The sequence below is a fragment of the Coccinella septempunctata genome, chromosome 7 (assembly GCF_907165205.1).
Source record: "Coccinella septempunctata chromosome 7, icCocSept1.1, whole genome shotgun sequence".
Classification (NCBI taxonomy): domain Eukaryota; kingdom Metazoa; phylum Arthropoda; class Insecta; order Coleoptera; family Coccinellidae; genus Coccinella; species Coccinella septempunctata.
Window position 1 is genome coordinate 17074287 of NC_058195.1, and position 24113 is coordinate 17098399.

The following is a 24113-nucleotide window of genomic DNA, read 5'->3' on the forward strand; positions in this document are numbered from 1 at the left end:
GTTGAATTCTTTTATCTCGAGTTTTTGGTTGTTTTGGTTTGTGTCAATGTGGTAAGTCGAAATAATTTTGTTTCAACATCAAATTCTAATATAACTAGAAAAATATGATAAAATAATATATTTCCATAACATACAAAATGATATGATATATATTCAGTTGTGTAGTAACTATGCATATAATATCTAATATCTTATATTTAGTTTCTTCTCACAGAAGGTGATTCAGCTAATATAATTCGTTTATTCAAAAATTTCCCTTTCTGTAAAAGAAATAAAATTTTCATTTATTGCACAGACAATTCTGGGAAATATTAAGAAGTCATATTTTTCGAGAAATCGTTCAAATGTAGCCAAGTGTCAGTAAACGATTCACCTATTTTATATTTTCTTATTGTATAGGGTGATTTCGATTATCAATCCACCCCCTTGCTTCTTTGTAACCCGGTATAGAAAAAAGTTTCATACAAAATTAGCTTAATTCATAAAACGAATCTTGAAAAATATTAATTTTCATATACCTTCAGAACCAGATTGCCTGCGGCTCTTTGCACTTTCTCATTTCTAGTGGATTTTATCCTTTTGAGAATTCTAAATCTTCCTTATTTGATATACCTCATACCCAGGAACCCAGGTTGGACGCAAAGATACTGGCATGAGAAAAAGCAAAAATAATTAATAATAATGCTAAATATACATCGAGGGAATATCAAAGGCTTAACAACCTACAATAAATTCCGATATGAACTTGAAATCCTTATAAATAAAAATTCAGTCATATTCTGAGTTGTCATCGCATCAATTGAAAATATGGCTGGACTGATTCCTTAAAGGTTTTTACTTACAAGATAAGAATAATGGTTTGCATGTCTGTTGAAAATCCAACATCGCCAGAATAGGTAATGTCGAAGTTTATGGGCAAACGATTTTTTTGCTGTCGAACCTCTTTTGCTGCTTTAGTGTGTTTGGTGGCGTCCAGAGCAAACATTTTTTTAAACATTAATTCACTCTGCATGATGAACTTATTGTTCAAAAATTATCGCTTTTCATTTTAGATTATTTCATTCTTTATTTAATTTTTTTTTGTTGCGTTAACCAAACTCAACTGAAGGTATATTCGCTAAAATACTATACAGTCATTACACTTCTCGACCTCTTGCATAAATATTTGACTTCAATATTCCAATCGCTTTAGCAAACCGATATGTGAGTCTAGCACGTTTGCTGCATCAATTGATTTCAATGCCATTACATTATTTATATGCATTCCCCAATAATTCGTAATAATTTTATTTACAGAAGGTCTTTTTCAACATTGCAGAAGAAAAAAGAAAAAAAAGAGAAAAGGATAGAATCAACGCAGCTTTCAAAGCTTCAATTTCTGCTAGACAATTACACACAATGTTGAAGTTACTAGATGAGGGGGCGGATGTGAAATTGAAAGATCCTGTAGGCAATAGTTGTCTTCACTACGCAGTGGTATGTGGAAATTACGAGTCAATAAGACACCTGGTAATGTACGGCGCTGATTTAGAGCAAGAAAACATTCGTAACGGGTACAAACCAATTCATTTGTGTCTGTCAGAAAACAAAGAAAAATGCTTGGAAGAACTATTAAAGCATGGTGCTCAAGTAAATGCGGTAGACTCTTCGAAAAATACACTGTTGCATTTGGTGCTGAAGTTCACGCCTAAAGACCTGGATTTTATTGAAAAACTCCTGAATTACGGATTTGATCCCAATATCACAAATATAACGGGAAACAACTGCCTCCACATTATAGCAGCCTCTCGCTCATGTACTGCAACAGAGTCCCTGCTTCTGGCAAAGAAATTCATAAAAAAAGGCGTTGATATCGACCATGTTAATAATGCTACCGGTGAAACGCCTTTACAAATGGCTTCCCGTACAGGAAAAATCCATTTGGTCGATCTTCTACTTCGTGAAGGGGCAGCTATGGATGTGAGGAGCCACTTGGGATTCACTGCTTTCGAACGATTGTTTTTTGGGAATCGTCCAAAGATAGACATTGTTGCCATCTTCATTAAACACATAGCCCTTAAAAAACATCGTGGGGAGACTGTCCAAGACAGTGTTTCTCAGAAAATAGCATCAGATGCAATCCTTCGAGCAATATACCGTAGTTACGACGAAGATTTGAACCGTCTGAAATCCATTGAAATAGTTGAAACGCACTGGGTTACATTGCATCATATACTGTGCCGCAAGAAAAGTGACGTCATCAATTACCTGCGTAGCACTAGTGTCAGAGATAACATTCTCTCACAAGAGGTTTCCACCATTTACCGGAAAGAAATTTGGCACAAAGTTTCGGAGTTGGTAAAAATCGTCATTTTTCAAGAGGTGTCCTGTAGAGTTGTGGATGAAGTTTTAGATGGTAGGCTGCCCTATTTATGCGTGGAACAAATATCAAAATATTTGTCCGAAAATGAAGTGAAAGAATTGTATTCATTATTATTGAAGAGCGAAAATATTGATTGAAGGATGGTGAGAAACTAAAATGATCTGAATATGGGAGTCAAAAAGCAATGCGAGTTTACAGACACTTTCATCCAAGCGGAAATGAGAGGCATAAAAGCCCTTGAACTCGAACATCTATCAGCAGAAAACAATTTGGAAGCCACATATATGTACAAAGTTTTTTTGGAGATCGATTCCGAAACATATGTGGAACCGATGAAAGAATGAAAGGTAATGTCAATTGGAAGATGGTACAGGTAAACTGAGGCTGAAATATCCATATTTTCTATTTTGAACTGTTGTACCTGCATACTATCATTATGTAAATAAATTGATCAATTTGATTCATATCATATTTTTATTGACAAATTGTCGAATCACACCTCCCTAAGAAAAAGTGATATATCACGAATCTCTATTCAAAAACGGCATTCACTATATCTTTTCAAGTTCAAATTGACGCTAATCAGAATAAAATTTGGCATTAGTCAAAATCAACATTGACAACATCAATTCAAACTAGCATTAATCAGAAGCAAATTGGCAATAATCAATTTCAATCTGGCATCAGTCAATTGGAAATTGACAATAAACAAAATCAAATTGGAAATTCTGAATTTGAATTCTCCATTGGAATAATATACCGGGTGTCCCAGAGCTTTTAGGCCAGCAGATATCTCAGTTACCTGCGGAAAAAAAAATTGAAAAAAATACTTGTCGTAGGAGACCATACGCTCTTTCATGCAGCATAGCAAAATCCACCCCCTGACAAACAACCCCTGAGAAACAACCCCTAACTTTTGTTTTTCAAATGGCACCCCCATGTTTGTTTGGCTTCAACTGACAGTTCTTTTTAATTCTCAATCAATGATATATCATAATATGTAGTTGTAAAGATAGTCACTCGATAAAATTGAATTCGTTAGTGGGTACTGTTAATTGGACTGATCGAATTAGTCCACATTGTAGAGACAAGAAAAAGTGGATGTTGAAAAAAAAGAGTCAATAAAATGTTAGAACTTTCTGTGCTTTGTTTTATTCCTACGGTATCTGGATGACAAATTGGTATCAGTCGTGATATTACAGCTGAGCGTATAAATTCGTATTTCATTTGTATTTTTATTTTCCATAATTCTGCATGCCATTCTAGCTACCATGATACATCATTGAATAAGAAATGAAAAAAACTGTAAGTTGAAGCACAACAAACATGGGGGTGCCATTTGAAAAACAAAAGTTAGGGGTGGTTTCTCGGGGGTTGTTTGTCAGGGGGTGGATTTTGCTATGCTGCATGAAAGAGCGTATGGTCTCCTACGACAAGTATTTTTTTCAATTTTTTTTTCCGCAGGTAACTGAGATATTTGCTGGCCTAAAAGCTCTGGGACACCCGGTATATATTGAATAAAAAAAATTTATTGAATGATATACACAGTAAATAACGTAATTAATTAAAACTATTCGGGAAAAACTAATTTTCTCGAAAAATTATATCCGATGCAGAAGGAATGATATGATAGCGATGAATTTTGCTCAATTGACCATCGTTACCTTGCATGCCAACATTGTTATGAACGATTTTCTCTATTCTCTGCAAATTCTGTACAAAAACGGAAGATAACCATAATGATACGTGTTTTCTCAATGAGTTATCATAAAAAGAGACGATTTCAGACCCTCATTCTGTTTCACAATGACGGCTCGTCCGGGTATGCAGGGTCGGCCGGGCCGACCCAAAAATAATCGAGAAATGGAAAATAATTATAATTATTTTATTCTTCAAAACTTATTCCAAATGGTTAATTTCGATATTAAATTCTCGATTAATTCCCTAGTAATACGTACGACAACTTATTTCGATCAACGTGACGCCCCTGTCGCCCTGAGTTAGTTTATTTCGAAGTTCTCTTTCCTTACGATAAACACGCTACACGCTAGGTCGGCCAGCCGGCAGTAGCCTAGCGAAACCCTTCAAGTTATTAGCTTTGTTTTGGTTCGCACTTGAGGCGGTTCCGAATCGGTTCAAAGTAGTGGAGCAGCAATGGAATGGGAAGCTACACGCATGCTACGCGCGAGCTTACGCTGAATAAATAAATGTGCGACTGTTTTGAACCGTTCTGGAACCGTCCTAAAAGCGAACCAAAACAGGCCTATTGTACTATACAGCACCTACGTCGCACGCAGTTATCACCAAGTTGAACATCGTATTACGTCGCTGCTAGATACATACACGGTCGGCCAACACGAGTTGGGCCTACCTTGCTATGGTTTGGTCGTTTAGTTGTCATATTTCTAGATTTCCTCATTGTCTATTCTAAAATATTATATTATCAAATGAATAGTTAATCATTAAATATTATGTCTATTTTAGAAAAGAGCGTATTCGGACCTTTTAAGACGTTTTAGTCAATGAAAATATAATATATCCCTAATTATAGTTAGATTTTTTTATTATTAAATGAATAGTTAATTTTTGAAAAAGGGTATTCCGACCGTATAAGAGTAGCTTAGTGATTTTTTGACCATAAAAATTCGTAATTCCTAGTGAATTTATAAGGACACGGTGATTTCGAAGCTTCTTGAATACGCGTAGGCCGGCTGGCCGAGCCTCGGAGTGGGGATATAAGAATCGCATCCGCATCGCTGTTCCCATAATATGAATTGAATTAGGTCAGTGTCGTAGAATAAGAGAAAGGGGTGCACGTGTTTATCAGTTTTCTTCGATTCATTTCGTAAATTTTGACAATCTGAGTGGATTCTAAATTTCTTTAATTGTTGAATAATTTGAGTAGTAGCAAATCGAAACAAACTTTGCATCCTGTCACAAGATCATGTGACAGTAGAAGGAAGAATGGTAAAATAAAGAAAGGAAAAATTAGTACATTTTCACTTAAAATCAAAATTGTAGATGTGTTTCAGTGAACTTAAAATTTTGATTCGTATTGACGTTTTGTGTTGTTATAAATTTGTTATCGGTATTTACAGAGAGACACCGAAGAAGAATAAAACTGTTATTCAAAAGCTGGGCAAAAACAAAGAAGTATAGTACATTCTTTCTCCAAAAACAAGCCTTTATATCGCATTGAAAACGAAACTTTTATACACTGTTGTATAAAAATAAATCAGACTATATCTACAGGATGGGGCATAAGTCTGGAATAAAATTAATATTTCTTCAATATCAATCAACCACTCAAAATGAAGACACTGAAACCCACCAATTGCCTTTCAATTACCTTCTTCTTCTATCAATGAGTAGTTTCTCAACCAATAACTTAATATCAAGATGCTGAAAAACATGTCATTTCTGATTGCATTTATTTTTGGGAAATAAAATTGAATATTTTTTTCCATCCCTTAGCCGCAACCCTATCCAACTTATCTTCAGAAACTTAATCGACAGATTAGATTATGGTGGGATTCCGCGTTTTCATTTTCAGTTATTGGTTGAAAAAATAGATATTAATTTAATTTCAGGATATTCCCCTGTATATCCTGGGTCTGGCCGACCCACACCTTATGGGCACGAGCCGTCACTGCTGTTTCAGAATCAACGTTTATTACTGTTCACTGTTACACTGTTGTTTGGATATTATTTATATCATTTCGCAAACTACATACATATATGCAAAGATTTGAGAGCCTCCGAATACACTTATAGATAAATATAAGGGCAGATACCCTGAACCTTGTAGAGTACCTCTACCAAAAATTAGACCTGTATATTGTCTCGTACAGCCTGTCAGAATATTAAAAAAAATGGTCATTGTACATACTCGAGCGTGTCAGATTTAGATTAATTACATGTGGAAAACTATATATTTTCTTAATCTGACAATTTAAGCTTGACGAAAATGTGTGGGAGGGCGCCAAACTTGCGAAGAAAAGCCACGTGTACATTTTCTTATTTTGAAGCATATTATTCAAGAATAACGGAAAAAATATAGTCTGGCAGTTTCAGCAAGCCGAAACAATAAAAATTGGCAATAAAGGTCACAAACAAAAATCAGGTTTTTTGAATTATCCCCTCTCCTGGGCTTCAAATTGTTTTCGCATTCATTATAAAAGTTGTAAAGCATAACAGTTTCTACAAATTTTGTCCGAAGCAATTTCTTCTTCGTTTGAACGTTTTCAAGATATATGGCGATGAATGTACATTAGACTGGGTTTTTACGTTGACCTTGGCCTTTTGCATGTGCGGCTAAGCTCCTCGCCCTTATCGCCCTCTAACTCGAAAACTGTTAGAAGTATGTGAAATTGCTTCAGACAAAATTTTAATAGAATTTTATTATCTATCACTTTCATTCATATGAATACAGAAACGATTAGAGGTACAGGAAGGGAGATATTTCGTTTCGTGGACATATTTCCACAGGCTTAGGGCTGAAATTTCTTCAATAAATAAACAAAATGGGTCAATATTATAAGTAACATGAATTTATCATCAGAGACACGTAGAACATATACCATGACTAACCTATAACCCCTTTGGGTCATGTCTATGGCATATATACAGTATCTTAAGCTGACACGCTTGAGTATGTGTACAGGGTGGCAAATTTCGATGTTTTAGCACTACCTACAGTTTTTAAACCAGAGGAGATACACAAAATCTGATACCCCATTCTCGTTCTCTTTTTCTGAGAAACTAACAATAGAAGTAGTCATTCTTGGCCACTTTCTTTTGTTTTCTAGTTATAAGCCAAAATTGGAAAAATGGCGATATCGAAATAAATTTATATCTTCGCTAATACTGATGATAGAGCTCCGAAATTGAAACATTATACGGGCACTTTTTTGAGTAGAATCCAGTGGCGTGCTTGCCTTTTCAGCAGGAATTTAATTACGAAGCTATGACCCAAAGTTATGTTTTTTAAATACATACATCTGGAACACCAGATTTCGGTGTAATTTTTTGAAAGCTCAATTTTTACTGATTTCAAAAATATATAACATTGGGCCTGTTCCGATATTGCTGCTAGTACTGACCCGCAATCGAATAACAATAGAACTCGAACGACTGGGCCAATAGGCATCGTTTCTGAAATACTGACAGTACTGTTCAGGAATATCGGAACAGACGGATCATATGGTTTGTATCAATATAAACAATAGAAAATGGTCAAAAACCTTTTTTTCTCAATATTTCTATGGTTTCAACTTTTGACGAGCACAGAAAAATAGGAGCTTCCCATAACAAGAGCAGTCTCCTTCCGTCAATGTCATTCTTTCTATGCTTTTTACCAATTTTCACAAAATTTGAATCTTGGAGAAATTGAGTAAGGAGCATAGAAATGAAAGGACTAATAGAAGAAAACTGTGATAATCATAAGATGCTGCATTTTTCTATTCACATCGATAGTTGAAACCATAGAAATATTGAGAAAAAAGGTTTTTGACCATTTTTTTATTATTTATATTAATATAAACCATATGATGTTATATATTTTTGAAATCAGTAAAAATTAAGTTTTCAAAAAATTGCACAGAAATCTGGTGTTCCCATTTAAAAAAACATAACTTTGGGTCATAGCTTCGTAATTGAACATTTTGCTAAAAAGGCAAGAACGCCACTGGATTCTACTTAAAAAATGCCTGTATAATGTTTCAATTTCAGAGCTATATCATCAGTATTAGCGGAGATATAAATTTATTTCGAAATCGCCATTTTTCCAATTTTCGCTTATAACTCGAAAACAAAAGAAGGTGGCCAAAAATGACTACTACTCTTGTTAGTTTCTCAGAAAAAGAGAACGAGAATGGGGTATCAGATTTTGTCTATCTCCACTGGTTTAAAAGCTGTAGTGCTAAAACATCGAAATTTGCCCACCCTGTACATTTGACTATTTTTTTTACTTTTTTGAGAACATGCAGACGCTTTCCCCACCGCTAAAAGTGCATACCTACTAGAACCTTTTTTTCTTTCTACCATCTAATCTTCAAAATCTACTAGGTCTCCACGACGCTCGCGGCTCGAGTAAATCCCGATTTAGCATCGTCAGCTCCCTAACTATTAACTATACCTAACATATTTTCGAAGTGTTTCAACCAAACAAAAATTTTTGAACGAAAAAGACAGAGAAAAGGAGCTGGAAAGGTATATTAATCAGTGTGATTCAGCTCCATTCGAACTTTGATGTTCATCGCTTTTCACAGTTGCAATTTTATGTTTATTGATAAATGCCAGTTTGAACTTGATTATTGCCAATTTGCTTCTGATTAACGCCAGTTTGAAATTGATGTTGCCAATTTGATTTTGACTAATCTCATTTTGATTCTTATTAGCGCCAATTTGAACTTAGAAAAAGGATAGTCCTTAATTTACGCTATCAATTTTGTGCTTAGAGCCTTGATATTTTTTTTAATTGAAATTAGAGGACGTCTTGATGTCACCCCGTCTCTTTTTTCCAATTTAGTTGGTTTTTTATGAACTATTGAACTCTAGTGTCTATAAAACTTGTTTTCACAATAATTTGATATTATCATTATATAAATTATATATATATATATATATATATAATTTATTATATTATCGATATATAAATAGCGGCGGGGTAACAATTGTTCATATATTGCAAACATTTCTATATAGTGATATATACCAAAATTACGCTGCCTAAAAACATACATATTTCATTATTTTAACAATAATGAGTTTTTAAACAACGATACATACGTTTCGCTATCACAATAGCATCTTCAGGTGGGTGAAGTAAACAGAAATATTTGGTACCGAACGAGGAGATATATAAGCATAAGCAAGCATTTAATTTTACACTGGAGCAGTAATGATAGTTTTCAGAACATTCTAGGAATATTCTAGGATTTCACGCACTAACAGCTGTGAAACGCGGGATTTGTCATATTTGCTGAGGTTCTAAAAGAACTTTTAAAGCGGGTTTCATAAAACTTTGATTGTCCGATCAACGATTTGACAGTTACTCGATTTCTCAAACGAAATCACTGAAACCTTTTCATTTCTGAATATTTTGAAAAAGTAGCAATTGAAAATAATTGAATGGACGTACAAACATCTCCATTTGATGCAAGAGTGATATTCTGAATGATCTTGGCTGAATTATCGGTTGAAAGCAAATTGACGTCTATTCGTCAGTCAAGCGTTGATTCCCCGATCAAGCTTTATGAAACCCGGGGTTAGAGTTCAATGTGATAGGCAAAGATAAGTATAGAGTTTGGTGATAGGGAGGGCGTGAAGCGTCAAACAACCCCTGTAGAACTGAAAAACCACTAAAGGGTGAAATTAACCCAGTTCTCCCCTGTGTAAAGAAAACAAGACTAGGCTCAAACGGAAGCTACTGTCAACGCAGATTTTTTTTCCATAAATCAATATTCTGAAGAAATCACGATAAAAATATAAAAACACAAAAATATAGAACACAAAAGTCACTAATTAGGGCTGAAGTTCAACCCGTTACCCGATACGTAAAAAAACAAATCTAGGCTCAATCCATAGATATTGTCTGTGCAGATTTTTTCCACAGATTTATTTCCTGATGGCATCATGAGGATTACTCTAAAGAACCAAAGAACTCCTGCAGTGGGGTTTTCACACCATTATACCCTATGTAGGTAAACAAAACCTTAGGTTAATCTATGAACAAGACCATGCTTAATCGTTTGTTTATGAAGAGTTTCCTCTCATTAGGTGTAATATGGTTTTTATTACATGTCGACCTTATTTCAATTTGCCATATTGTTTTCAATCCATCCCTTTGTTAAAAATTTCGATACATGTGTATTTTGCCAGTACTATTAATATTGAATCAAAATTGCATCATTATTGATTCTGAATATTTACCACTGTTCTGTGATGTATAGAGTCATTGGAATCGATTACTAATTTGGTAAAAATATCCTTGATGAAGGCCTATGGTAGTTTGTCATTTTCCGAAATTTATACTGGCAAACATTACCGGCCATCTTCATGCAAGTACAATTTCTGATAAATCACTGAATCTTTCTTTATATTTTGCTGTATAAAAACTCTCAGCTCAAAGGCATAGAACTTTCAGTTCATAGCACTAACGAGAAATAAAGAAAATATACATTATTAGGATATTACAATAAGATACAATAACAAAGATGAAACAATTTGTTGAAGAATTCAATTCATGATTTGCCTGTTGTTTTAAATATTGCACCAATCAGATTTTTATTCCTCTTGATGATACAAGTCCTACTATCATTTTCAAAGCTAATTATTGGGTTCTCGTTGTGAGGTTCTAATTTTGCTGCAACCATTGCAATAGCTGCAATAACCCCAGAACTATCAACAGAAGCCTTCCCCTTAGCTGTAAAAAAAGAGGATATTATTTGAAGATATACTTTTCAGTTTACATTGAAATAAATACCCACCTCCCAATCCAAGGCCATGATCATCAGAAAATACACATCCATAGACTCCTGGCTGAGATAAGCTTTAAAAAAGAATGTGGAATTAAGCTTTCGTTCGCAATATTTCCGCAATATTACTTAAATTTAACCAAATTGTCTTTTGCGACACAGATAAGGTACACATTACGGAGACCGCGTAAAAATATTCCATTATTTCTTACATGAGGATATTATGTCAATGGAACTAGTTAACTTACGTTTCATCCATTACTCTATCTAATGAATTTTCCATTATAATTTAAAGAATTGGGAAATTACAGTATTACACTAACAAAAATCGAATTGAATAATTGACAAACATCCGATTGGTGACATTAATGTCATAATATCGATTGACAAACAGCTGATTGGTGATTGCATTGAACTCTATGGGAACATAGAGTTCAATGGATGATTGATGTCGGTTCTGTCAGAAATCACAGAACATATTGAAATTTCGAAATTCATCGATAATTATTCAGAAACCATGCTTTTTTCCAAACAGTCAAATAACAGAGTTTATTTTTACTCATCGCAGTTTTTCTCTCAACTGAAATCATCATTTCAGTTATTCTCTCAGCTGGAATTATAATTAATATTTTGATATTCTATGGTTAAATGAATTAACCTTATTCGGCTTAAAAAATTTAAACAAATAAATGTTTCCCATGAAATCAAAAAAACTTTATAGATAGATTTATCAACACGTACTGAAGTATGTATTTTTCATTATTCATGACAGTCATCAAAAAGAAATGACAAAAATATAATCAAAATGTGGTATGCCGCCCTGATTAGGTTTATTAGAAGAAGAATTATACTGGGAATCATTCTAGCAGTGTCTTTTATTTATTGTGTTCTAAGTTACACGGGAAAGGTATAAGAAGTGAGTAAACTCATATGACACATAAGTTACTTTTTTTTCCCCAAGGGAGAATTTTTGAGTAGTACTGATGAGGATGTACTTGCTAAAAGGACTCAACCGTTTGTATGGAGAACATTACAAGAGCATAATACCACTGAAGATGATATGTCTTGTAGAAATTCTGTTCAAGGGATGGCGCTGATTGTCGATGATAGAGGTGAAACTAATAAAAATTAGGGATTTCAATTGAGCATTATTCTGATTTTAGGCTTTATTTGCCCTAGACAGGAACTTTTAGCAAATGGTTGTTGCAACGATGAAATGCCATCGGCTACTCAATACTCTTGTGAAACTTGCAAGCCTAATAACTGCTGTGAAATATATGAATACTGCATTTCCTGTTGTTTAGATCCAGATAAAGTATATAAATGCATTTCATTGTCAATTTCAATCACAGCTGTGTAATTTCGTTTTCAGAGAGATTTACTTGAAGTTCTCCTTGAGAAAGCAGCTGAAGAGAACAATGTTATCTACGCATCAGTATCTGATCATTTTGAGTTGTGCCTTGCCAAGTGCCGAACAAGCTCAAAAAGTGTGCAGCATGAGAATTCCTATAAAGATCCAGTCAGCAAATTCTGTTTTGGAGGACATTCTCCTGGATATGATGTTGAAGGGCAATAATGTGAACTAAATAAATTTTTAATTTCATTTCTTTGTAGGTCGGGGACCAGAATGCAATGTTACAACTTTTAATCAATTATGAAAAGGAACTGATTTAAGAAAAATCTATTAGAAACATACTGTGAACCTGTCGTTGCTTATGTTTGTTATTTTATCAATTTTTTATTTTTATACATAATTTACCTGAAATATATTATTAAGATCATATTGAATAAATAGTTAATGTTAGGAGAAAATTCATTCTAGTCATAGTTTTGGTAAAAGCTTACTTTCGTTCCCACCTCCCATTTTATCGTCAGTTTTTTTTTTGGATGAAGTATATGAAAAATCAATAAATACCTACATGTCTCAACTTCGGGAGACTTGTATCAGAGACAACAGGTTGTCTCTGCTTGTAGTCTCGAATTAATTGAAATCGATGTCAAAAATCTAAGGTGGGCGCTAAATTGAACAGAGGTTAAAAAAGGCCTAAATAAAAGGAAGGAGGTTTTTTGCCAGTTCCTCTTTGTTATTTGATTTCTCAAGAAGATACCTCCAAAAAGGAAATCTTTGATACCTTCTTGGTTCTTCTCAGAGACCCTTTCTCTATGGTTCTTCTACCTTGTGCCTCTATGACATTATTAACCTAACCTCTACCTTCTTAAGTCATGAAATGAAGTTTATTTGTCAGAATTTATACAGATAGTTGTCAATTTTGAAAATAGTGTGTTAAAAAAGCTGGAAAGTGTTTATTTGTGCAATATAAAAAGTGTGGTCTCTAGAAGACCCCATTCAGAATGGCGTCAGGGGCAATTGAAATTCCTCTCAGAGATACTGATGAAGTTATCGAACTACATGCAGATCAGCTTCCTGATGGAGAAGAAGTACTGGGAATTCTAAGGCAAGAAAACTCACAGCTTTCAATATGGGTGAATTTAGCCCTGGAATATTATAAGCAAAGAAAAATTGCTGATTTCATAAAAATATTGGAAACTTCTCGAGTGGAAGCTAATGTCGAATACAGGGATTATGAAAAGGATCAAATGCGAGCTCTGGATATGCTTGCTGCTTATTATGTACAAGAAGCAAATCGTGAAAAAAATAAAGACAGGAAAAGGGAATTCTTCACCAAAGCCACCTTGTTATATACAACAGCTGATAAAATTATTATGTATGATCAAAACCATCTACTTGGACGTGCATACTTTTGCTTGTTGGAAGGAGATAAAATGGAACAAGCTGATGCTCAATTTAATTTTGTTCTCAATCAGTCACCAAACAATATCCCTTCTCTGCTTGGAAAAGCATGTATAGCATATAACAAAAAAGATTTCAGAGCTGCATTAGCATTTTACAAGAAAGCATTAAGAACAAATCCTAATTGTCCAGCTGTTGTGCGTTTAGGTATGGGACATTGTTTCATGAAACTTGGAAATCAAGACAAAGCTAGGTTAGCATTTGATAGAGCACTTCAATTAGATAATCAGTGTGTGGGTGCTTTAGTCGGATTAGCAATTCTGAAACTCAATCAACAACAACCTGAATCTATTAGATCAGGTGTTCAGATGTTATCTAAAGCTTATACAATTGATTCTTCGAATCCAATGGTATTGAACCATTTGGCAAATCACTTTTTTTTCAAAAAGGATTACAATAAGGTTCAGCACTTAGCGCTACATGCTTTTCATAACACTGAGAATGAAGCCATGAGGGCTGAAAGTTGTTATCAACTAGCGAGAGCTTTCCATGTGCAAGGAGATTATGATCAAGCCTTCCAATATTATTACCAAGCGACCCAATTTGCACCTGCTGCATTTGTATTACCACATTTTGGTCTTGGTCAGATGTATATATACAGGGGTGATACAGAAAATGCAGCTCAATGTTTTGAAAAGGTGCTTAAAGCTCAACCTGGAAATTATGAAACAATGAAAATTCTAGGATCTATTTATGCTAATTCATCATCTCAGTCAAAACGAGATATTGCTAAACATCATTTGAAAAAAGTTACTGAACAATTCCCTGATGATATTGAAGCGTGGATAGAACTTGCTCAAATATTAGAGCAATCAGATTTACAAGGTTCGTTGAATGCGTATGGAACAGCTGTACAAATCCTGAAGAAAGATGTTCAAGCAGAAATTCCAACTGAAATATTGAATAATGTTGGTGCGCTTCACTATCGTCTGAGCAACCTAGAAGAAGCCAAGAAGAATTTGGAAGAGGCTCTTGTAAGAGCAAAAACAGAAGCAGAACATGATCCCCAATATTACAATTCGATATCTGTAACTATAACCTATAATTTAGCGAGACTCAATGAAGCCTTGTTTCTGTTTGATAAATCCGAAAAATTATATAAAGATATTCTCAAAGAACATCCAAATTATGTCGATTGCTACTTAAGACTTGGCTGCATGGCAAGAGATAAAGGTCATATTTATGAAGCATCTGATTGGCTTAAGGAAGCACTGAGAATCAATCAAGAACATCCTGATGCTTGGTCCCTCTTGGCCAATCTACATTTAGCTAAGGCAGAATGCCTGCCAGGACAGAAGAAATACGAGAGAATTTTGAAGAATCCTGCAACTTCTCAAGATTCATATTCTCTTATCGCTTTAGGTAATGTTTATTTACAAACAGTCCATCAATCGTCTAAAGATAAGGAAAGGGAAAAACGACATCAGGAAAAAGCTTTAGCTTTGTTCAAACAGGTCTTAAAACTTGACCCCAAAAATATATGGGCCTCTAATGGAATTGGATGTGTATTGGCACATAAACATGCAGTAAACGAGGCTAGAGATATATTTGCCCAGGTGAGAGAGGCCACAGCAGATTTTTGTGATGTGTGGCTCAATATAGCCCACATATATGTTGAGCAGAAACAGTATGTGTCTGCTATACAGATGTACGAAAATTGTCTTAGAAAATTTTTCAAATATAATAATGTTGAAGTGCTTCAATATTTAGCTAGAGCGTATTTTAAGGCGTCAAAATTGAAGGAAGCTAAAATGGTGTTACTGAAAGCTAGACGGGTGGCTCCTCATGATACAATACTTCTCTATAACATTGCTCTGGTTTTACAAAAATTAGCAACAGTTATACTGAGGGATGAGAAGTCTACGCTACAAATTGTATTACAAGCTGTACATGAATTAGGACTGTCTATGAAATACTTCACATATCTTGCAGAAGCTAAAGATCAGAAGATAAATGTTAATATGGCATTAATGGAAGCAAGACAATGTAAAGATCTGTTGTCTCAAGCACAGCACCATGTTGCTCGTGCCAGGAGGGCAGATGAAGAAGACAGAATGCTTAGACGTAAACAAGAAGATGAACGAAGTGCTTTCAAACTTAAACAGTTGGAAGAGCAGAAGAAAATTGAGGAAGAACGGAGACTTACCAAGGAGCAGTTACTGCAAAAACGTCAAGAATACAAGGAGAAAACAAAGAATGCTCTTCTGTTCATGGAAATGCCCAGTGAGAAAACCAAAAAAGGAAAAGGTAGAAGTCGAGAAATTGCAAGTGATTCTGGTAGCGAAGCTGAACCTCTGGATGGTGAACCAGCCCCCAAGAAAGCCAAGAAAGATAAGCCAAGAAAACGAGCCCGCAGCTCTGACAGGGGCGAAAAGAAACCTAGAAAATCGGGCGGGGGCCGTGGAGGAAGAAGGAAAAAAGACGGTTCAGGCTCTGAAAGTGATAGACCGAAGGCAAAGAGAATCAAGAAGAAGCTGGAACCTAAGAAGAAAACCAAAGATGATGGTCTTAGTGGTAAACAGAAGTTACGAATTGTTTCCAAAGCAACTATATCGAGCAGTGATGATGAAAGTGACGGTGGGGCAAGATCAAGATCTAATTCGAGAAGTAAATCACGTTCGAGATCAAGGTCACAGTCGAGAAGTCGATCAAGAAGCCGGTCCGGTTCTAGGAGTCCTTCAAGGTCAAGGAGTAGGTCACGATCCAATTCTGGAAGCAGGTCACGTTCAAGAAGTGGATCCAAATCAAGGTCGCCATCAAGGAGCCGATCAAGGTCAAGAAGTGGTTCGAAATCAAGAAGTCCATCAAGATCTAGAAGTAGATCAAGATCTAAAAGCAAATCAAGATCCAAAAGCCGATCAAGGTCTAGAAGCAAATCAGGCTCTAGGAGCAGATCAGCATCGAGAAGTAGATCAAGATCCAAAAGCAGGTCAAGATCGCGTTCTAGAAGTAAATCTAGATCTAAGAGCAGGTCGAAGTCAAGAAGTAAATCAAGGTCTAAGAGTAGGTCCAACTCCAGAAGTAAATCTAGATCTAAAAGCAGAAGTAAGTCAAGATCCAGAAGCAGAAGTAAATCAAGATCCAAAAGCAGAAGTAAATCAAGAAGTAGATCCAAATCTAGAAGTAAATCCAGATCTAGAAGTAGGTCAAAGTCCAAAAGCAGATCAAGGTCTCATTCTAGAAGTAGGTCCAAGTCCAAAAGTGGATCTCGATCAAGATCAAGAAGTTGAAACAGATGTAATGACTTATTTCAAAGAATCTTTTATTTTAGAAATGGAAGTAGTGATAAAATTATTTTCAGTTTTTAAACAATTGACCCAGAAAATGAATGAAATTGTTGGAATTATTCTCAATTTCTTGGTGTGTTTGTTCAATTATATCATAACATTGAGAATTGAATTAAAATCTCTATATTGACCACATTATTTATTTTGTACCAACCTATTTTGTTTTTGAGTGATCCATTTCATTTTCCTCTATTAAATATTCACTTGGACAATAAATGGTATATTTTGGATAAATAGAATGTTACATAAAAATTATTACATTTCCTGATATTAATAATAATAGGTTATAAATATCGATTATAGGCATGGTCTATTATTATAGAACCTTGATGACACAACTCCAATCAATTTATCAAATTTTCTTATAATTTACTGAATTTTATAATAACTGATCCGTAGACAAATTCAACAAATCAAATTTCAATAAATGGTGTAGGTAACTAACAAACTTGCGACTTTCTTTTATAGAGGGTGTTTCATTGGTGAATGATCATACAGTAACCTGAGCTAGAGCTACCCTAGGCGAGTCCAAAAAACCCAGATATGATATGTCTAATTAATTCCATAACCGAGATACAGGGTGCTTCATGTATTCACCTAAAATTCCAATTTCTCATAACTTTTGAACCAATCAGTATAGTCGATTGATTTTGGAATATATAATCGATTTCAAGCGAATAGACAGTAATAACCGCGGTTATTGCTGCAATAACCAAAAGCACTTGAATGCAGTTAGTTATTGTTGGTTATTACCAATGATGACCAGGTTATTCGCTTGAAATCGATTTTTGATTCACTTGCATGGAAAGTATATACAAGAGATCTCTTGTATATCGCTGAGATCAGTACTAAAAGTGCTAAAGTATATCTATTTTTGGTAGGAAAGAATATTATTGACACATAACATGCAGATTTTTATTGACTTATTGAGAAGAGTTCTGAGTTCAGTGTTGATGTTGGTTATCCTCTTAGACTAATACTGAAAAGACTTTACATCAATTGTATTATTTTTATGTAATAATATTAAAAATCCATTCATCTGAAAACTATTTTATTACACATAACGTCCATTTACTCCATTACAATAATTAGCCGGTGACTAGACTACTGTCAAGTGGCGCGCATGAGCCGCTTGGCGTCAACGGACCATAGAGAAACATATTCTTCTTCTTATCTACTATATTATACATCCTTCCCCTTTAAAGTTTTTTTTATATTCTTTTACAAATTTAATTTGTTTACAGGTTTTATTGTTCGCCCTGACCTTGTTACATTCAACAATAATGAAACATATCTTGGCTGTTCTACCATCTACATTGCATTCCAAGGTAATCTCACCAATAGGTTTTATGGTAAAATTACCACTACCATATGCAACCAGAGTTACATTGGTCTTTTTCAAATGTTTCTTATAATCAAGTCCATTCAAAAAGTGAATAGGTAAAACACTCACTTCTGCTCCGGTATCTAACTTGAATTCTATTGTCTTGCCCTGCACATTTATGCTTTTTAGCCACATTGATTCACCAACTGATTTTTCCATTTTGATCACAACACCGATTTGCTTTGAAACCGCGCTCACAAAAAACTGGTCTCCCTCGCTTTCAGAACCTTCTTCCTGGGCCACCTCATGTACATTTTTCTTCTTGTCATCCCGTGCTTCCTTGTTTCCTTTGGATTGGCAGACTGTCGCGAAGTGATGAAGTCGCTGACATTTTTTACATTTCTTTCCATAAGCTGGACATTTACCTTTCATATGGTTAGTGCCACAGTACTTGCACGTGAAGTTAGACTCTTTTTTGCCATATTTATTTTTTCTTTTCAGTTCATTCACTGAGACTTCACTTTGCAAAGCTTTGGACTGAGTCTTACTTACTTCGTAGGCTCTACAATGGTTTATGGCCATCTCCAATGTTAAATCAGATACTCTGAGTAGTTTCTCCTGAGTGTCTTTACTGAATATACCCATGACAATTCTGTCTCTTACCATGTCATCCTTGTCCTTATATCCAGTGGACTTAACAGCTTTTCGAAGTTCAGTCAAAAATGAGTCAATTTTTTCTAAATTTGGATGTCCTGATGAATTGATTTGTGACAATGTTCCCTTCGGCAGCTTATCGATGAAAGAATTTGCTAAAGAATGGAATTTTGAGATTTTGTTGAGAAGTCCTCAATACCCACAGTCAAACGGTTTAGCTGAAAAAGGTGTAGGCATAGCAAAAAACTTGTTGAAAAAATCCCTTGAGGAGGGAAAGGATATATTTGGAGCATTGCTTCAGTATCGTAATACGCCCCTAAAGCATATTAATTATTCACCGGCCCAACTTTTAATGAGTCGGTCTTGTAAGACTAAGGTGCCTATTTCAGCTGAACTGTTGAAGCCTACACTTTGCACCAATGTTTCAGATAGGCTTGAACACAGGTCACTTCAAAATGAGTTGTACTTTAATAAAAATACAAGACCTTTGCCAGATCTTAAGGAAGGGCAAAATGTTACTGTTTATAATCATGTCAAAAAATACTGGCAGCCTGGCCAAATTGTGAGGGAGCATCAAAGTCCTCGGTCTTTTGTAGTCAAGACAGAGAAAGGAGAGATTATTAGAAGAAATAGAATAGATTTAAGAAAATCACAAAATGATTTCGAACTTGTAAATGATCAGGAATTGTTGGAATCTGGAGAGGCTTCTTCCCCAACATTTACAAACAATTCCGAAAGTAGTTATAAGCCCAGCCCAGAACCCGCAAACCCCACACCTGACACCATGTATTATTTTTATGTAATAATATTAAAAATCCATTCATCTGAAAACTATTTTATTACACATAACGTCCATTTACTCCATTACAATAATTAGCCGGTGACTAGACTACTGTCAAGTGGCGCGCATGAGCCGCTTGGCGTCAACGGACCATAGAGAAACATATTCTTCTTCTTATCTACTATATTATAATACATCAATTTATCTAGTAACACGAATCTGATCTTTTATATTGTGACAATTTTCGCAAGAAAGTTATCCTGGCTAGAATGCTAAATTTTTAGACAATAATATCCTCAACTACCCCTATATTTTCCGGCTCTCCCAATAGAGGATATACTTTCTCATCTTCTTCTCTCACTACATCTTAATTCCTGATAATGGTGGAAACATAAACTTCCGATTACAGAATATCAGGGTTAATCTTAAAAAAATATTAGAATAAGCAGATTTCAATCAGAGATATCTCTGATCAGAGATATATCTCTGATTTCAATTCAAAATAGCACTTTTTGTCTAGCACTTTTGGCATTTTTGCAGCGCAAATAATAGGAGTTGATATACTTATATAAATGGATGGATTAGGTAAATTAGGTTACGTCGTTTTGACCCTAAGCAAGGAGATATCTCCTTGACCCTAAGGACATTTCAAGTGTACCAACCTTATTACTCCATTCTATTTACAAAAAATTGTGAAAATTATTCCATGGCCAACCGACTGCTTTTATGAAAGTGAATGGAGTAGGGTAACGGCACCGATTGTGGCCATGGTACCAGTTGTGGCCACTCGAAATCATTTTCTGGACTGAAACGTATTCTATTTGATTTAGCCAATAAAATTTGCCTTCTATTCCCTTCTTGATTATTCCTTGACCAATTGGCGAGCTCGTTTTTCAAAAGAGATGGCGAAATTCGTTGCTTCCTCTGTTTAGTTCTTGAAAAGACGCTGTACCAGGTGGACGCTTATAAGTGCGATTAAGAAACACATGGTAAGTCTCCACTGATTTTTTTCAGTTATACTTTTGCTTTACTTGTAGAAAATATTTTATGTTACTGAATGCATTATATTCTTCCCTATTTCAAATAAAAAATTGAAAATTTTCCATTCTAATTATATGATATTGTGCTGGCCACAACTGGGTCACGAAAAAGTCCGATTCGCGACTTGTAGCCACTTGGTGGCCAGAAGTGGAGCGTGAAAACCCAGTTGTGGTCACCAGTTAATAAAGGATAGATTATACTTTTATGTTATTGAACAGATAAAGATGCAACACTCAATTTAATTTTCCATTTTTCAGGAACAATGTCATCCAAAAAGTTATTTCAGTACTACAGAGCAGGGGTTGAGCAAGTGTGCTGACATTTTTTCAATAGGAATATTCGTAATTGTTCGTTATGACAACATTTTGTATCATGCAAAAATATTTACGTCCAGTTTCATAATCAAATTTAAAGACACTTTAAGCTTAAAGCTTCCTTTACGTCCAGTTTCATAATCGAATTTACGGCCGGTTTCATAATCAAACCTGAAGTCCCTTTAATTTTAAAGCTTCCTTTAAACCCTATTAAAAATGACACTAAAGAAAGCTTTAAGCTTAAAATGACTTTTAATTTGATTATGAAACTGGACGTTAACGTCAATTTAAGCTTAAAGCTTCCTTTACTGTCATTTTTAGTAGGGTTAAAGGAAGCTTCAAAATTAAAGTGACTTTAAGTTTGATTATAAAACCGGCCTTAAATATCAGTGATCACCAATACTATTGCTGTGCAATGTCTAGAAGTGGAAAAAACTGGAAAAGGTCCGAACCTCCAGACCTTCTGTGGTATGAGAAAGAAGACTTATTCTCGAAAATTAAAGAACCAAAGGCTGCTAACACTCGCGGAGCATGTTTTGTTCAAGAAACGAAACTTTTCGAGAAACATTAATATTTTTGCCTTTATTCGATGACTTTTTCATTTTTGTATAAGGGGAATCATTATTTTATAGTATTTATATCTATATTTCCATGAATTTCGAATATATTTTTTGTTATTTATGTGAATGTTTGTTCAATTTCGTGTGAGTGAGTATTCAAAGTGTGCCAGTTTAACCACACCTGTGACTGGCCACAACTGAAACAATGTGTGGCCACAACTGGTGGAAAACGTGGCCACAACTGGATAAATTGCACTCGCTCTCCTTTTCATTTTTTAATTATTTAATTCGCCGCCAAAATATATTTTGCTTGGCAACTCTCTAAGCACAATATTCATGAGGAGTGTTTTCAAATTTTTAATTGTAAAGCGATGCTTATATAAGGGTACGATCATGATTTGAAGTTGGAAAATGTCTTAAAGTGGCCACAACCGGTGCTATTACCCTATACCATCATGCAGGAGAGGAACTTTGAGAAAAACACAATTAGTAACATATCAAAGGGTGTGTATATATTTTGATCTTAACATCATACACAACAATGCAAATGGACGGAAGAAATTCGAGCATTCATGTTACAATTTACAAGAATTGGTTCAATAAAAAAATTACAATATAAGCAGTATACAATACCTTTTCAAAATTACTCTATATCTAATACCTTTAGTCACACAGTGTTATACAAAGAAGGCACAAACCACTCTGTGTATAATTTTTGTAAGTTTAATGGGCGGACTCAACTTCTAAAATGGAATAAGATAAAAAAATTTCCCAATAAGTGATTTGGTTCTCTCAGTTCCAATAATAAGACTTCGGAGTCTAAGCACAATGGTAGAAATCAGTTAATAATACTTCAATTCCAAAATGTGTCTGAAAATTATCATCACAATAATTATTATTGCTATTTATATTTTATTCTAATTAAACATTTCATTCCAGCAACTTTTGATTTTAGTGATAAAAATTGATCAAAAACAATAGGTAAGTTATTGGAGTAGTTGCATGATAGTAGCTCTAAATATTTTCGTGTAATCATATCAAAGATATTTAAAATTGTCATGCCTCTAATAATATGTAAACAATAAACAGAAATATTTACTCGAAATACAAAATGATTATTAAATTCTTGAAATTGAAATTTTCCCAATACTTACACGATATAAGTACTGTGTAATTCATATAGAACATTAAAAAAATTTCAAAAATCTCAAAATGCAGCATATTTAGAAAGTAGAGAAATAGAGTTGTACCATATATTCTTTCAAAAATAATCAAGAATTATCACGAAATGAAAGGATCAGCTCAAAGGATGGTACTGAAACGAAAAGTTCACTGCATGATATATCCAATATTTGAAAAAGTTTCCACTTTTTCCAATTTTTTGTCATATTCCAACGAAAAAAATATGATATCCGCCGCTCTACATGCTATTCCATATATTTTCCAAATACTCAATTTGTTCAGGAAATTTTCCACTTGAACTGCTCAAAATTATTACCGTTATCATCAAGAAAAGTGGTAAAGAACCTCCTCGTCATTTTGAGCACCACAAGTGATTAGGTATACCTCTTTGATTACACACACAAGTAGTTGATGTATTGTAAATATATAACAATTTGGTCTAAAATTTAACAGGCACTGAAAGGTTTGTGACTTTTGTCACTTTTGATACAAGAGAAGAATTGCGACTCTTTTTCTTTTATCAGTAGAATGTATATATTACATCAGAAATTGTTTCAATTTCATTTAGTTTAAAATTCTCCAGTTTATTTTTTCGATGTTTTCATCTTCAGCTCAATCAAATTTAACTTGTTGTATTCGAACAATTTCCTTCAATGTTAAGATGAAGATAGGTACACAAAGAGATTTGCAAAGAGTTTATTTATTAATTATTACACGTTTATACAGGGTGTCCGTAAACAAATGCGAAGGACTCAGGAAGGATATTCTTCGATGAAAATAAGCAGAGGTAGTTCCTATAATTTTTTTTCGAAATCGACCTCCCTTTCAAGATACAGCCTTTGGAAGTCGATGGCAAGTTGACAGTTTTTAATTTTTCTTTACGAGTTCTGAAAAACACTGAGTCATAAAACTATACATAATATGAAGCACTAAGTAGATGTTACTCACACAATTTTTTTAGATGTCATAACTTTATTATTAGGGGTGGAAAATAACAACCCCTCATGATTTTATTCCTTCAAAAATTGTTTTCGTGGGATAGATTTTCGAAAAATGAAATTATTTTATTTTTCCCCATTCAATTCTGGAGAAGGAAGGCGATGAGGAGTTGACAGTTTTTAATTTTTTTACGGGTTCTGGAAACACTAAGTCATAAAAGTATACATAATATGAAGCACTAAGTAGATGTTACTCACTCTCATAACTTTAATATTAGGGGTTGAAAATAAAAATCTCTCATGATTTTCCTTCAAAAATTGTTTTCGTGGGATAGATTTTCGAAAAATGAAATTCTCTCATGGTTTCCCATTCAATTCTAG

The 24113-nt window shown here is 34.4% G+C and overlaps 5 protein-coding genes across 5 annotated transcripts; 4 read left to right on the forward strand and 1 right to left on the reverse strand.

Annotated features, from left to right (window-relative positions):
* The first annotated feature begins 1398 nt into the window (after positions 1-1398).
* On the forward strand, positions 1399-2499 carry LOC123316836 (ankyrin-3-like). Its single transcript, XM_044903087.1, has one exon. The coding sequence runs from the start codon at positions 1399-1401 to the stop codon at positions 2497-2499; it is 1101 nt and encodes a 366-aa protein (XP_044759022.1).
* Positions 2500-10439: 7940 nt separating this feature from the next.
* LOC123316921 lies at positions 10440-11237 on the reverse strand. The gene is made up of 3 exons (XM_044903232.1): positions 11088-11237; positions 10852-10913; positions 10440-10787 (listed from the first exon to the last, which is right to left on the reverse strand). The coding sequence occupies exons 1-3, from the start codon at positions 11120-11122 to the stop codon at positions 10606-10608; spliced, it is 279 nt and encodes a 92-aa protein (XP_044759167.1). The 5' UTR covers positions 11123-11237; the 3' UTR covers positions 10440-10605.
* A 245-nt stretch (positions 11238-11482) lies between these two features.
* Positions 11483-12655, forward strand: LOC123316774 (SREBP regulating gene protein). Its single transcript, XM_044902995.1, has 4 exons — positions 11483-11746; positions 11801-11951; positions 12003-12154; positions 12212-12655. The coding sequence occupies exons 1-4, from the start codon at positions 11645-11647 to the stop codon at positions 12413-12415; spliced, it is 609 nt and encodes a 202-aa protein (XP_044758930.1). The 5' UTR covers positions 11483-11644; the 3' UTR covers positions 12416-12655.
* A 403-nt stretch (positions 12656-13058) lies between these two features.
* Positions 13059-17068, forward strand: LOC123316656 (RNA polymerase-associated protein CTR9 homolog). Its single transcript, XM_044902843.1, has one exon. The coding sequence runs from the start codon at positions 13192-13194 to the stop codon at positions 16879-16881; it is 3690 nt and encodes a 1229-aa protein (XP_044758778.1). The 5' UTR covers positions 13059-13191; the 3' UTR covers positions 16882-17068.
* Positions 17069-18926: 1858 nt separating this feature from the next.
* On the forward strand, positions 18927-21623 carry LOC123316837. Its single transcript, XM_044903088.1, has 2 exons — positions 18927-19702; positions 21476-21623. The coding sequence occupies exons 1-2, from the start codon at positions 18927-18929 to the stop codon at positions 21621-21623; spliced, it is 924 nt and encodes a 307-aa protein (XP_044759023.1).
* Positions 21624-24113: the final 2490 nt, after the last annotated feature.